Below are 13,905 nucleotides of genomic sequence, written 5' to 3' on the forward strand. Positions count from 1 at the left end.
GCTAGGGCGGCCAGGAAAAGGATGATGATAAAGATGAGGGAAGAAAATGACCTTATGGGTTATTGTCCCACAGAACCAAGGGGCTACTGATCTATAGAGGAAACATAGCCTGGTAAGAGACCGTGTAAGTAACTCAGTGGGACAGTAGAGTGACTGAAGAGTTCAGGGAAGGCCACAGGGAGAAAGATGAGGGCTGTGACCTTACCAAAGAGGTTACCAGGAACTTCAATTAAGGATTCATTTTCAGCCATGCCTAGTACTGGTAGACCAAGACTTTATTCCTAGCACTAGGGAGACAGAGGCAGGTGAATCTCCGACAGTTTTTGTCCAGTCTGGACCACAGAGTTAGTTCAAGGACAGTCAAGATTGCTATACAGGGAAACTGTCACAAAAACAACAAAACAAAGCAGAAAGTTTCACTTTTCTTCTCTGAAAGCAGAAACAAGGGGTGGAGAATAGACAAACAGCCATGAAAAGATGTTACAGTCCACTTCCGTCAGGCTGAGACCCATGCTGCAATGGTCCTAGTTTGTCAGAGCTCGGTGATTCTTACAGAGGCTGGGACTTTGGGCACACAGGAAATTTGACTTCCTAATTTACTTTATGTGCAGAGAAAAGGCAGACACACATTGCTGTGTATCACTGCTGGCACAGAAGTACACAGCTGTCTGAGAGGGGGAAGCCACCTCCAGAACGAGGGAGAAGCTAGCTTGTTGTGGTCTGGTGGCTTTGTATCCATCAGGGACATCTCCTTTCTCTGTGTTATCAGGACCATATGAGTAATGGATCAGACGCAGTCCATGCCCCGGGTCCTGCCGATACCAGTACATGTAATTGTGGTTAAAAGTCTGGCGACAACTCAGTTCCACCTTTTGTCCTGTTACTGTCACCTTGCTTCTTGGGCTTTGTGTGACTGCAGCCTCCATGTGCTCTGTAATAGAAAAGACAGAGTCCGGTGATGTCATCGTAGCTAAAAGACTTGGGAATTCTGTTGAGGACAGCACAGCTGTGTCCTGGCCAGCACTCACTTGCACACAGCAGAGTCAAGGCCACACAGAAGAGCCTGAAGTCCATCGCAGGACCAAGACAAGATCTGATGTCTTCCAGGCCTCTTTGTGGAAACTAGAGCTTGGGCTCTCAGTGACTTAGTGATGTTACTGTCTCCAATAAATGCTTGAACTGCACAGTTCACATGCTATACCCCTCCCTTCAGTAGCCAATCAACTTTCAATTATAATCGACGTAGTTGGATTACACAATAATATTACACAATAATTTTCAGGTAAACACAATAAACAGCTGAGATTTAGAAGAGCTGTAGTTTGTCTTGTATTTATGTATACATGTGCTTTCTCTGATTTTATTCAACATATTAGGTTTCTTGAATTCCTACAAAAATACCATACCTTATTTTACATTGTTTTATTTTTTTACTATTTATGTAGTTTCAGTTGCACCCTGGTAGCATGCTGTATTGTTTGAAGTTTCTACTAGTTCTTCACTTTGTCTAAATGATTGAAGATAAACCTTCAGTGCCATCGGTGGCAACAAGAACTGCTTGGCACCCAGAGAGCTTATAAAACACAAAGGTTGACTCATGACACTTTGAACCAATCTTTTTTTTTTTTGGTTTTTAGAGACAGGATTTCTCTGCAGCTTTGGAGGCTGTCCTGAAAATTGCTCTCGTAGACCAGGCTGGTCTTGAACTCACAGAGATCCTCCTGCCTGAGTGCTAGGATTAAAGGCATGCGCCACGAATGCCCACCCTTGAACCAATTATTTAAGCTATTTCATACCACTTCATGAACACAGGCTCAGCATTATAGGATTGGCCTCCCTCACTGTGTCCTCATCAATAAAAAAAAAGCAAGCAAACAAACAAACAAAACCTCCCTCACTTTCCTTCAGGTGATGTAGTGCAAGGCTGGCCTAAGCTTTTCTCACTGAGATTCCTGTCAAGAGAATCTCCTTCAGCAATGTGGGTGAGATGTTTGCCGGGTAATGTGCAGGTTTGGTTCCTCTAGGTTCCCAGGGAAGTAAAACCACTTCACTCAAAAGCTCACTTCATAAATTCACTAACATGAAACACATGCCTCCACTCTGGGTTCCTTACTATAAACCATAGCTCAGTTACTTCTTACCCAGATAGTATCAAAGAATAAAACCTCCTTTTCTTTCCACACATCCTGGAGGTATCTTGATGGTGATTTTTTATAGTCCTGTACTGGTGAAGAATGGTCAAGAGCAGGCACAGAGACTAAGGGGGTAGCCCAGCATCCATATGAAGAAGCAGGTCAGACTCTGGCCATCCCAGAATCTCTCTGAATGTTCAAAAATTTGCTGGTCCCCAGAGACCAAGAGCCAACAAGGAAAAAGGTCATTGTCCATGTTTGAGTCTGTCCAAGAGTCACTTACTACTTTAGATGTTTGGAGTGGCAAACATCAGATTTTATAGCTAATAGGTTCGTTTCCAAAACAAGGTCTGATCTACCAGCATTGTTGGTCTTCTGGACAATGCTCTGATTTCACTGGAGAGCAAAGAACCTGCCCTAAATATCTCCTTATATTCCATTTAAATTGATTGCTTGATTGTAGAGGAACAGAAATTTTGTAGAAAATTAAACCTCGTCTTGAAACTATGACAATACAACCATTATCTGATCCAATATTCTACATTTATAAGCTGTCAGCACCCCATACATATACACACTAACATCAGCTAGTCTTACAACACAAGAGAACGTAAGCTGCTACTTTGGACTAACATTGGGAGACACCAAGGAAATTCAGAACTTTAGCTTAGAGGCAAAGAAATACAAGTTTCAGTCCTTATATGGATTATCTTAAACATGGAATGTTAGGAAATTTCATAATCTACTGATTCCTATTGAAGTGATGTTTAGAAATCTTTATTTAAAATGGATGTGTTAATGTCTATGCTTGTAGTAAAACTGCCCACCCCAGTGTTTAGAATGCTCTGTGTGAGCTCAGCGGGGCAGTGGGGGTATTTGTAGAACATACAAGCATTCCTGGGCTTTGGCTTAGGTTATGAGGCATCTTCCCACCCCTCTCTAGTACAGCACCAGCTGGGACAGGAAGATTAAGGGACAGAAAGCCAGTCTGTCTGAGAGGCTGTGGTGAGCTGGCACAGAAGTACACAGCAGAGTCCTCCAGCTGCAAGGCGCTCATGTTCATCTCAGAGTGATAGTCACTGAACTGCTGGGCTGAGAATCGGTTGGGCATGTCTCCTTTCTCTCTCTCCATTTTTTCATAATGCTGAATGAGGAACTTCAGTTCCTGCCCCAGAGGCTGTTGGTACCAGGCCACATTGTTATGTCCAGACATCGGAATGCATTTCAGAATGGACCTTCCTCCCTGTGCTTTGATTAGGTGTCTTGGAGTCTGGATGACCCCGGGATTTGCTGCACCTGGGGAGGCAGGAGGCAGGAGTGAGCATCTGGAGAAAGAGTTCATGGATGCAGCAGCAGTAAAGGAGCTGAGGAGCAGTCCCTCCAGAGCTCAGGACTTACCTGTTGCCAGGAGAGAGACAGTGACACAGCAGAGCAGGGTGGGGCCCCAGGCAGAGCCACACATCCTTCTACTCGGAATGCTGCTCTCCTTGGTGAGAGCAGGGGTCGGCTCCTCCTTTCTCTCTCCTCCTTTCCTCTCATTGCCTTTGATGTCAGTGATCTTGTTGACTCCCATAGGCTCTCTGTACCCTTGAGCACACTCTGCTGGCTCAACCCCTCCCCCTTTAGGTTCAGCCTGCTTTGTGGAAGGGAAATGGCTGTGTTAAGTAAATACGGCAGACTGTGGAGAAGTCCTTTTCATGCTTTCCTCTGTGTCAAGAATTTCCTTGTCTTCTCCTGTCTCCATGTGTTTGCACTGCCATGTCTTTAGATCATGGCTCCCTGTGGTAATGCCCAGTGGGTTTGCAATGAAGATGACTCCCTGTCCCTCTTGAACCTGAACTCTTTCTAGTTCCACAGCTCCATACCAGGATTCTGCCTGCATCTATATCCTGAAGACATGCCAGCTGCTCACTGTTGACCGGCAGTTCCCCCTAGTGGCCAGTTGTGCAGTCACTGGCCTGCGCCTCTACTGGCTGTGGAAGAGGCCTGGTGCTCTCAAAATCAGGCATCATAGAGTTGTTCACAAAATCTCATATTTTCTCTGTGATAGTGAGAGACACTGTCAAGAAACTTCATTTTTCAAAAAGAAACAAACAGGAAAACAGAGAGGCCCAAACCAAAGGAAACCACAACAGAATAAATTCAAGTTTTATCACAGTGTTTAAAGGAGACATACACTAATTTTTAGGTGTCACCTGCCTTTTGGAAAGGGCTAGACTTGAGGAAACAGATATCAGTCAAAGGAAATACCTAGAAGAGCAGGCCACAGATGCTGTAGTGGAAAAGCTTCTGAGAAGTTGGAAAAATAAACCAAAATAGGGAAGAGAAAGCTGAGAAGGGTAGAGTTGTTGTTGTAAACAGATAGCTTGCCTTTAAAAAAACCAACATTAAAATTTTATGCTGGAATCCCTACTTGCCTATTTGACGATTTGAGGTTATACTCAGCTTACTTATACCTTGTTCTCATTTTATCTGTGTTTCCTTTTGAATATCATCTTCAAATTCATCAGTCCTTCCTTCTGGAGTTTCCAATCTACTGCCACCTACAGCAGCTATTTCTCATCACAGACACCACAATTTTATTTCTGCAAGTTTGATTGGGAAATTTGCGTGTCTTCCCCTTTTAAGCCAATCTGATATGGTATGTGCTGCAGTTGGACTGCTTAATGTCATCCTCAACCAGTTTGTCAGAAATTGATTGCTTTCTAGTGATTGATTCTTCCATAGTAGTGAGTCCTATTTTTTCCATCTATACAAAACTATTCTCTTTTATTAGATTCTAAATGTATGTTTTATGTTTAGCCGTGTTAGATCCTGTGGTTTTCTTATTAATACACTCATAGCTATATTCTGCAATGTACTGATGATCCTGTGGTTTTCTTGTTAATACCTTCATAGCTATATTCTGCAATGTACTGATGTCACTGAGAAACAAAAATCAGGGAAACTCCTAGCAGATCATTATTGTTTTTACAGGAAGGCTTTGACAAATATCATACAGATGGACCCAACCTAAAAATCTATAAATGATGGACAAGAAAAAAATGTGCAATTTTAATGCAATGAAGTTTTAAATAATTCAAGTTCCTATACATATTAAAATGTATCAACCCTGGTGTTGATGGCACACACCTTTAATCCCAGCACCCAGGAGGCAGAGGCAGGCAGATCTATGTGAGTTCGAGGCCAGCCTGGTCTCCAGAGCGAGTGCCAGGATAGGCTCCAAAGCTACACAGAGAAACCCTGTCTCAAAAAACCAAAAAAAAAAAAAAAAAAAAAAGCCTCATGTGAAGAAAAAGAAACCAGTCACAAAAGGGAAAAATTACAGTTCTAAACATAGACTTTCTAAAATTGGTGAGGTCACAGCATGGAAGGAAGAATAGGTACTTTTCAATGAATTTAGAGATGATAACTTTTTTGGGAAATAGCAATGATGGTTATACATCATACTGGATATGTGTAAATTACTTCAGGGTTAGAGATATTAATTGGCACAGTGGTGGAGCTCAGGAAATGGCTGTCCAGTATGCTACTTTAGTTTCAGCTTCTTCTGACCTAAAGGTGCTTGGGGAAAAACAAACTTGAAAAAAACTTTCTCTCAGCTTCTCCTGGTAGAAAAAACACAGATTCTCCAAAGGAAGCTTATGAGCTTTGTAACAATAAGTCTGCCAAAGCTGCCCGAGTGCTGCTGCCAGGTGGGCACCTTCTGCCAGCTGCCCGAGTCCCACTCACTGCCATTTTAAGGTCCCAAGTAACACACAGAGACTTATATTAGGTAGAAATGCTGCTTGGCCAATCAACTAGGATTTCTTGTATGCTAGCTCAGTCTTAATTATCACAAATCTACATATTTTATAAGACTTATCGAGGACGCCTTCCACTGGTGCCCTCTCTTGCTGGCAGATCATATGGCGACTCTAGAGCAGAGACCAGGAGGAAGAGAGAAAAAGGAATTACTTCCTTATTGCCTTGTTTATATGAGTCTGCCTGCTATGTCACTTCCTGCCTGTATCACAAGACTTTTTTTACGTCATTTCCCAGAATCCTCCTTGATTCCTAGTCACACCTGTCTTTCTGCCTCATTGGCCAAACAGTGCTTTATTCATTAACCAATAAGGTAAACACACACAGAAGGGCATTCCCCATCATCTCCTCTTTTCTGTCTAAAGAAAAAGAAGGGTAACTTATCTTTTATAATAACTGAAGAATAACTATCTGTCTTCAACTCCATCAAAGACCACAGAAGGATAATATATAAACTCTAGAATTGACAGAGACATCTCACTACGTAGACAGTTACCCAAAGTTCCTCTGTAACTTTGAGGCATCCATCTTCAGCTCACAGGCCACAGTGTGTCTGCCAGACTTCTCATGAAGCAGGAACCCTTCAGGACTGTTCATCTTGTTTTGTAAGTTCAGCAGTCACTTTCTTGTGGGTCCTGCATGTCCAGTGTATCAGCAACAAACAGTCCAGGCAAGAGCAGTTTCTTGCCCAAATGGCTAATCTTGCCATTTTGAAGGCAAACTCCATAATGAGTTTCTTCGATGCCCATCCTCCTTTCTGACGTAATTGGTGTGCCAGGAGCAGTTGTGTCTCACTGCCAAGAAAAACCCTAAACCATTTAAATGCCATATATTCTGTAGGTCTTAGAAAGATTTGGAGAATATCTATCCCTCTCAAATCATCTTTGCAAATCTAGAAAACCTAACTAACCTAATTGTAGGTTGTGACTATTATAGGTGACTATATAATCTGTATTTAATTATGCATTACATTTTAAAAGATCAGTATAAACACAATACCTAAACAAGAGGAGAAATTTACAAATAACAAATTTGACCTTAAAGTTGTATCAATAAATGAAAATCCATACAATGCAAAGTATTCATCCCTATATCCTATTCCCCTTTTTTTTTCCTTTAAAAAGAGATTAACTGTGATCATTACCATTTATAACCAACCCCATTTAAATGAAAACAAACATTTATAAACAATATTTGGGAATTTGTGTGTTGATCATTCCAAACTGCTACCTGCTGGTTGGGGGCAATGTCATGGGGATCCTGAGAAAACCTAGAAATCCTGGCAGTAGTGGTCTATGACTGCATCATCTCAGCTGTTTTGGATGTAGGATCAGTTGGGCCACTGCTTCAGGTGGTCTTGCTTTATCAAACCATATTAGTCTAGAAGAATCCACAGCTTTTCATTTTCTGTGGAAACGCAAGCAAAAACTTTTTTCCTAAGTAGCTTGTCCTTAGACTTAAATTTTGAAATCAAAACATTGTTAAAATGTGTAAGTTGGATTAATTCAGCAGCACTTATAATGAAATGTATTTTAGCAATAACTCTTTCCTTGGCAATCAAACAATTTAAAGACAACAGTATAGCATATAGTATCCAGACTCTCTGTGTATTTTCCATCTTTACGTGGCTTTTTTATTACTCTATTTTTTTTTTACTTTCATTTTTTTCTTTTATGAGACAGTGTTTCTCAGTGTAATTTTGGCTGTCCTTGAATTCACTCTGTATACCAGGCAGAGCTCCTGAAGTCACAGAGATCCGCCTGCCTCTGTCTCCCGAGTGCTGGGATTAAAGGCGTGTGCCACCACACCTGTGGGGGACTGAATATCGGGTCCCAGGTTCTGGTCACCATAAACAGCGGTGGTGCCAGGAAACTCCGGCCCACTACTGTATTGTTAATGTCAGCAGGGTACTTTTGTTTGCCATGGCCTGAGGGTAATATGCCTCTTATTTGCATCTGTATGTGCCTAAGTATCTGAATAGGCCCTCACCTGGGCGGAGGGCTGGAGGTATGTGAGTAACAAGGACAGAAGGTTAGGAAGGAAGTGGGCGAGAGGCAAGAGGAGAACAAAGAGAGAAATGGTTGCCTGTAGTATCAGGATGGTTAAGAGACACCAGGGAAGATGGCCAATAAAGAAATGACTCTAGTTCCACAACATGGAACTGAGAGCTCTCTAAAGATGACAAGATGCCTGTGTTTGGTCTTTATCGCCATTGGGTTCCTTGAAGCTTCCAGGTCCACACACCCCCACTCAGGTAGAACCCCATGGACTAAGGCTGAGACATGCTGGGTCACGACACACACCCAGCTACTCTATTTCTTGCCTCTGCTTCTAGAGTGCTAGGATTAAAGGCAGGTACCACCACATCCAGCTACTCTATTTCCTCCTGATTCTTTTTCTCTCACAAGCTTACATATATTTTTAAACACACTGTAAACCTTTAGAGGTTTTTCTTCATCTGTTTTTATTGTAAATCTTTACCATTTCTGGCTATGCAGTCTTTTAACTGTTAAGCAACACCGCCAAGATTAAAGTGGCAGCTTTCTTAGCCGCTGTCTTTCAAGATGGCAGAGGTAAGTTTATGATGATGAGCTGAGAACTGTGCTCACTGCCTTGGTCTACACTGCCACCAAGCATCAGGCTGCCAGCTTGGAGATGTGGTCACTGCCACTTTAAGAGTCTCATGCTCTACCTACTGAGCTAGTCGGGCCTCTTAAAGAGCCCTGCAGTTTTTCCTGCTTAGGCTGAATCAGGAAACCTCTCTTAAAGGAAAGGACTGAGTCTCTGCTTGTCTCTAGCAAAACAGAGACCACCTGAGAAAATGATGCTACCAAGATTCGTGGCTTCTCTCTGTTATTTTGCTGCTAAAATCCCTTTTTAAGCATATATGAAGTTTATATGGAAGTTCGTAACATTACCACCAGGTACCTGGGTTCTGTCTCCACTTGACCAGTCTCTGGAAGGACGACTTGCTGTGCCTGGCAGCATGTGGCCACAGGTTCCCCTTGTCCTCTATGAACTTTGGAGCGTGGGGTGATCCCACCAATGCCACCATTCTGTATCAATAAGTCTTTCCACCAAGCCACCTGAGACCTGCCACCACATGGATGCTTTCCTCGAGGCTTCCCGAGTTCCCCACACCACCGTGTTAAGGTTCCAAGTAACACACAGAGACTTCTATTAGGTACAGAGCCCCTCCCTGGGAGTCCATCCAACCAGGGAGGATTAAGTCATCACAGGAGGACACACTGGAGCCCACCTCATGCCCAGACAGATTTCTCAGAGTCTAACATCCATTTCTTAAGGACATTTTCGGATTTCCTTCCCAAACATTTATTCTTTCCCAACCTTCCCGAGTCACCCCACACCTCAGCCTGTGAGAAGAAACAAGTTTCTAGATACCAGTCCGGTGTTTAGATATTCATTGTCCTTTCATTTCACACCCCAAGGCATGCAATTAGCTTTTTGCATAGCTTTTTGTCTGTTAATCTGTAAATTTATTTCCTAGACACAATGCAGAGTAAACAAACGTGCCTTCTCCCATAAGCATCAGCATAGCTCATAGCTCTATGCACACTCTGTTTTGTAATTCTTTAGAAAATGTTCCTATTTGGTAAGTTTGAATTTGACATGTTGTTTTTAAGTGACAATGAAAAAAAGTTAATGTTTTGTGGCAATTCCTTTTTATTCTTTTGTGACTTGATAACTTATGCAGAATATCGCTGTATTTATTAGGTAATATTTATAACAAAAAATCTATTTAATGGTTAATAGTAATGTTCTTCTATAGTCGTGAATAGGAGTCTTGTTCCGTCATCATTACAGAGGCTTCTTCAGGCAATAGATGGGAACGGCTGCAGAACCACTGCCAGACCAGACATTATTTGGAGAGTCTAAATTGGAGTTCTCCATAGGTCCCTCCCTTTGAGATCTGGGAACTCTGAACAAGAGAGGGACGGATCATTGTGGGCGTCAGAGGATGGGGGACACCAGGAGAACGTGTCTGACCAAAACAGCAAAGCAGGACTCACATGGGCTCACAGAGATTGAAATGGCAAGAATAGGGCCAATATGGGTCTACACTAGGTCCTCTGTCTGTCTGTATGGCTGATAGGTTGTTTCTTGGCATACTCCTAATAGTGGGTCTGGGTATATCTCTGAGTCTTCAGCCTGCAATTGAGACTCTTTTCTTTCTATTGTATTGCCTTTCTCAGCCTTACTATGTGGGCTGTTGCCTTTCTTTCTCTTCTTTTTCATCTCTTATACAATACATCCAGCCCCAGATTCCCCTCCTTCCTCTCCTCCTTGTCTTGTGCTGTTTAGCTGTTTTCTTTAGGAAGGCTGCTCTGAAATGTAGTGGAGGTGGATCTGGGGAAGAGCTGAGGTGGGAAGGAGAGCTAGGAGAGGTGGAGGGAGGGAGAACTGTGGTTGGATGTACTGTATGAAAGAAGAATCTATTTCCAACAAAAATAAATAAATAAAATATTCTTTTTCTATTTTGGATACTTATATCAGTCAAGGTTTGCAAATTACAAAGCGAAAGAATGCTTATTTGGTTCAGATGAGAAGCATTCCCCCAAAATTCATTTATTAAAGGCTTACTTTTCTATACAATTCTCAGAGGAAGGGCTTTGACAAAATTAGATCATGAAGGCTTTGATTTAGACATTGTTTAATCTACAGATAGATTTATAATAGAAAGCAGAGCCTACTAGGGGGATCTATGCCACCAGAGGAATGCTGTTAGAAGACTATCTATCTATCTATCTATCTATCTATCTATCTATCTATCTATCCATCTATCTATCCATCTATCATCTATCTCCTTCTCTTCCTCATTCTCCCACCAGCTCCTCCTTTCCCCCCTCTTCTTCCTCTCTTCTCTTTTTCTTCCTTCTTGGCTGTCATGAAATGGGCAACACAATTCTGCTATATTCTTCCTGCTAGTCTCTTCTGCCACACCATAGACCCCCAAATCACAAGTTCAATTAATCATAGAGCAAAACTTTGATATACTGAGGTTAAACATGCCTTCTTCCTGTTTTTCATAGACATGTCATTAGGCCAGAAAAGCGCCATTCTCTAAAATTCAGTGTGCCATGAGCAGCTACATGCCATTGTCTACCCAACTGCCACACTGAGCCAAGTGACTTACACATTGTGACAAGAGAATCTGAGACTTTTATTTATAAATTCATCAAGATATGGAAAAAGAATATTTAGTCTTGAAATCTGGCCTGGAAATTTGTCCAGCTATTTTTATTCTTTCAGTTAAAGACTGCAGGGGGGGGGGTAGTCTTCCCCAGGTTGAGTCCCCTACATGGTTATCCAATCACAAGCAGGCATTCCTAAAAGTATAAATACATATAACACTAAAAAGACTTGAAAGGTCATAATTCTTTATTTATTCATGCCACACACAAAAAACAAAAATAATAATAATTAAAGAATAAGAGGTCATGAATTTTAAAGGATAGAGAATCAAGTGAGGGGCTAGAGGAAGAAGTAAGGGAAGAAACAATGTAATTACATAAAAATATTAAAAAGATTAAAAAGAAATCCAACCTGAAATAGATTTTTATGGGAAGTAAAAAACCAGAATAAGAGGGAAAGATGTATCTTCAGTGCAGAAGAGACATCCTAGGAAAATATCTCCAGAGTTGAAAACAGCACAACACATATGAAGACATAATGGAATGTAGACAAGTTTAGCTGGAGAGGAAAGAACCAGGGATGTTCTGAGTAACTTTTGATGATAGTGATGAGGAAAGAAAATGGCTATTGTCCTACAGAACACAGAGGCTAATGACCTATAGAGAAAACACAGCCTGGAAAGAGACCATGTAAGTGATTGAAGACTGCACTGAGGCCACAAAGTGGGAGCTTATTAAGAATCATCAGGAACTTCAATTCAGGGTTCTTGATCCTCTCTGAAAGCAGAAACAAGGGGTGGAGAATAGACAAGCAGCCATGAAAAGATGTTACAGTCCACTTCGGTCAGGCTGAGACCCATGCTGCAATGGTCCTAGTTTGTCAGAGCTCAGTGATTCTTACAGAGGCAGGACTTCCTGGGGCACATAGGAAACTTGAATTCCTAATTTACTTTATGTGCAGAGAAAAGGCAGACACACATTGCTGTGTATCACTGCTGGCACAGAAGTACACAGCTGTCTGAGAGGGGGAAGCCACCTCCAGAACAAGGGAGAAGCTAGCTTTTTGTGGTCTGGTGGCTTTGTACCCATCAGGGACATCTCCTTTCTCGGTGTTGCCAGCACCATATGAGTAATGGATCAGCCTCAGTCCATGCCCCGGGTCCTGCCGATACCAGTACATGTTATTGTGGTTAAAAGTCTGGCGACAACTCAGTTCCACCTTTTGTCCTGTTACTGTCACCTTGCTTCTTGGGCTTTGGGTGACTGCAGCCTCCATGTGTTCTGTAATAGAGAAAGACAGAGCCTGGTGATGTCATCTTAGCTAAAAGACTGGGAATTCTGTTGAGGACAGCACACTTGTGTCCTGTCCAACACTCACTTGCACACAGCAGAGTCAAGGCCACACAGAAGAGCCTGAAATCCATCTCAGGACCAAGGCTAGATCTGATGTCTTCTGGGCCTCTTTGTGTAAACCAGAGCTTGAGCTCTCAGTGACTTAGTTATGTCACTGTCTCCAACAAATGCTTGAACTTCACAGTTGACAAGCCCCACCCCTTTCCTAGAGTAGCAACTTGATTTTAAGGCATAATGTTTTTGTTACTTCATGCAACAATATTTATAGAGTGTAAACAAATGTTGCCAACAGAGATCGGAAAGAATTTGTGGCTTGTTTTTTTTTTTTTCTAGATGCATGAGCTCTTTCTCTTAGTCTACTTTTGGTTAGGGTTAGGGTTGTTGAATATGTAAACCTGAGCAAGAAACTCTGACAATACAAACTTTACCTGGGTGAATATCATACTTGTCTAATCTGGCAGCCCCTCCCCACACATACACACTAACCCCAGCTTGTTTTATAATGCAAGAGACAGTGAGCTGCTACCTTTTTTGTTCCAAACTGGGAAATGCCAGGAGCTACCTCCAGGGGTGGACAGGTCTCAGTAGAGGGTATAAGGAGTTGGCAAAGAAAGGAAGTGAGCCAGGCCATGGTGGTCAGGAAAATCATGCAGTCTGACTGACAAGCAGACAGAGTACTTCATTATTTATACAGAATTTAATAAGTATGGATACATTCATGTTGTTCCAAAACATAGGTCAAACCATTCTTGTTTTTGAACACATGTTTAAAATTTTCTCTTATTCATCTTTTAGTCATCATTAGTAAACTACAACAAAACAGAGTTATCATTTCTAATCATTTTACCTCGTTTTGACATCATTAATCAACAGTTATCACTTTTAAACATTCTCACTCATTAACCTCATAACCCAATTTTTAAGAATCTAGAGACAAATGACAGCGTGTTCTCACACTGTAGCTTTTGTGGCTACAAGGACACTAGACCAAAACAAAATCTTCAAGCCAGCCCGGGCAGTTTGTCATGTCCCAAACAGTGTATAATTGACTTTTAATGCTCAGAGTGCCCAAGAAATATCCTCAGGCCAAAGAGTCTGCAGTTATTATTTAAATTCTGGCATAATACAATGCTCACATTTATATCATTATAAAATTTGTTTTATAAGTCTAATCCATTGTTCATTGGTCATATGACACCCCAGTGGCTGTGCATGTGCTAACTTTTCTAAGAAAAGGAGGTTCTGACATCTCATTCTTTTGTCATCTTTCTACATCATTCTTTGCCATTAATATGAGTCTCTGCATAGAGCAGAGTTAACTTCAGCTAACCTAACTTTGCTGCTGAATATGCCACATAATTTCCTGAATATATAGTGGGAAGAGGCTTGCAGTCTGAACTGTGGCCAGCTCCTCTAGCCCACTGAATCTTGCTGACTTATTTGAATTTACTTTGTTTTGAATA

General features: G+C 41.7%; 2 gene segments (V, D, J or C); both read right to left on the minus strand.

Annotated features, from left to right (window-relative positions):
* Positions 1-596: 596 nt before the first annotated feature.
* On the minus strand, positions 597-1,074 carry LOC100771603. The segment is given in 2 exon segments: positions 597-931; positions 1,029-1,074. Coding segments are annotated over 2 exon segments (381 nt in total).
* Positions 1,075-12,035: 10,961 nt separating this feature from the next.
* On the minus strand, positions 12,036-12,513 carry LOC103164132. The segment is given in 2 exon segments: positions 12,036-12,370; positions 12,468-12,513. Coding segments are annotated over 2 exon segments (381 nt in total).
* Between the last annotated feature and the right edge of the window lie 1,392 nt (positions 12,514-13,905).

The sequence above is a fragment of the Cricetulus griseus genome (assembly GCF_003668045.3).
Source record: "Cricetulus griseus strain 17A/GY chromosome 1 unlocalized genomic scaffold, alternate assembly CriGri-PICRH-1.0 chr1_0, whole genome shotgun sequence".
Lineage (NCBI taxonomy): Eukaryota > Metazoa > Chordata > Mammalia > Rodentia > Cricetidae > Cricetulus > Cricetulus griseus.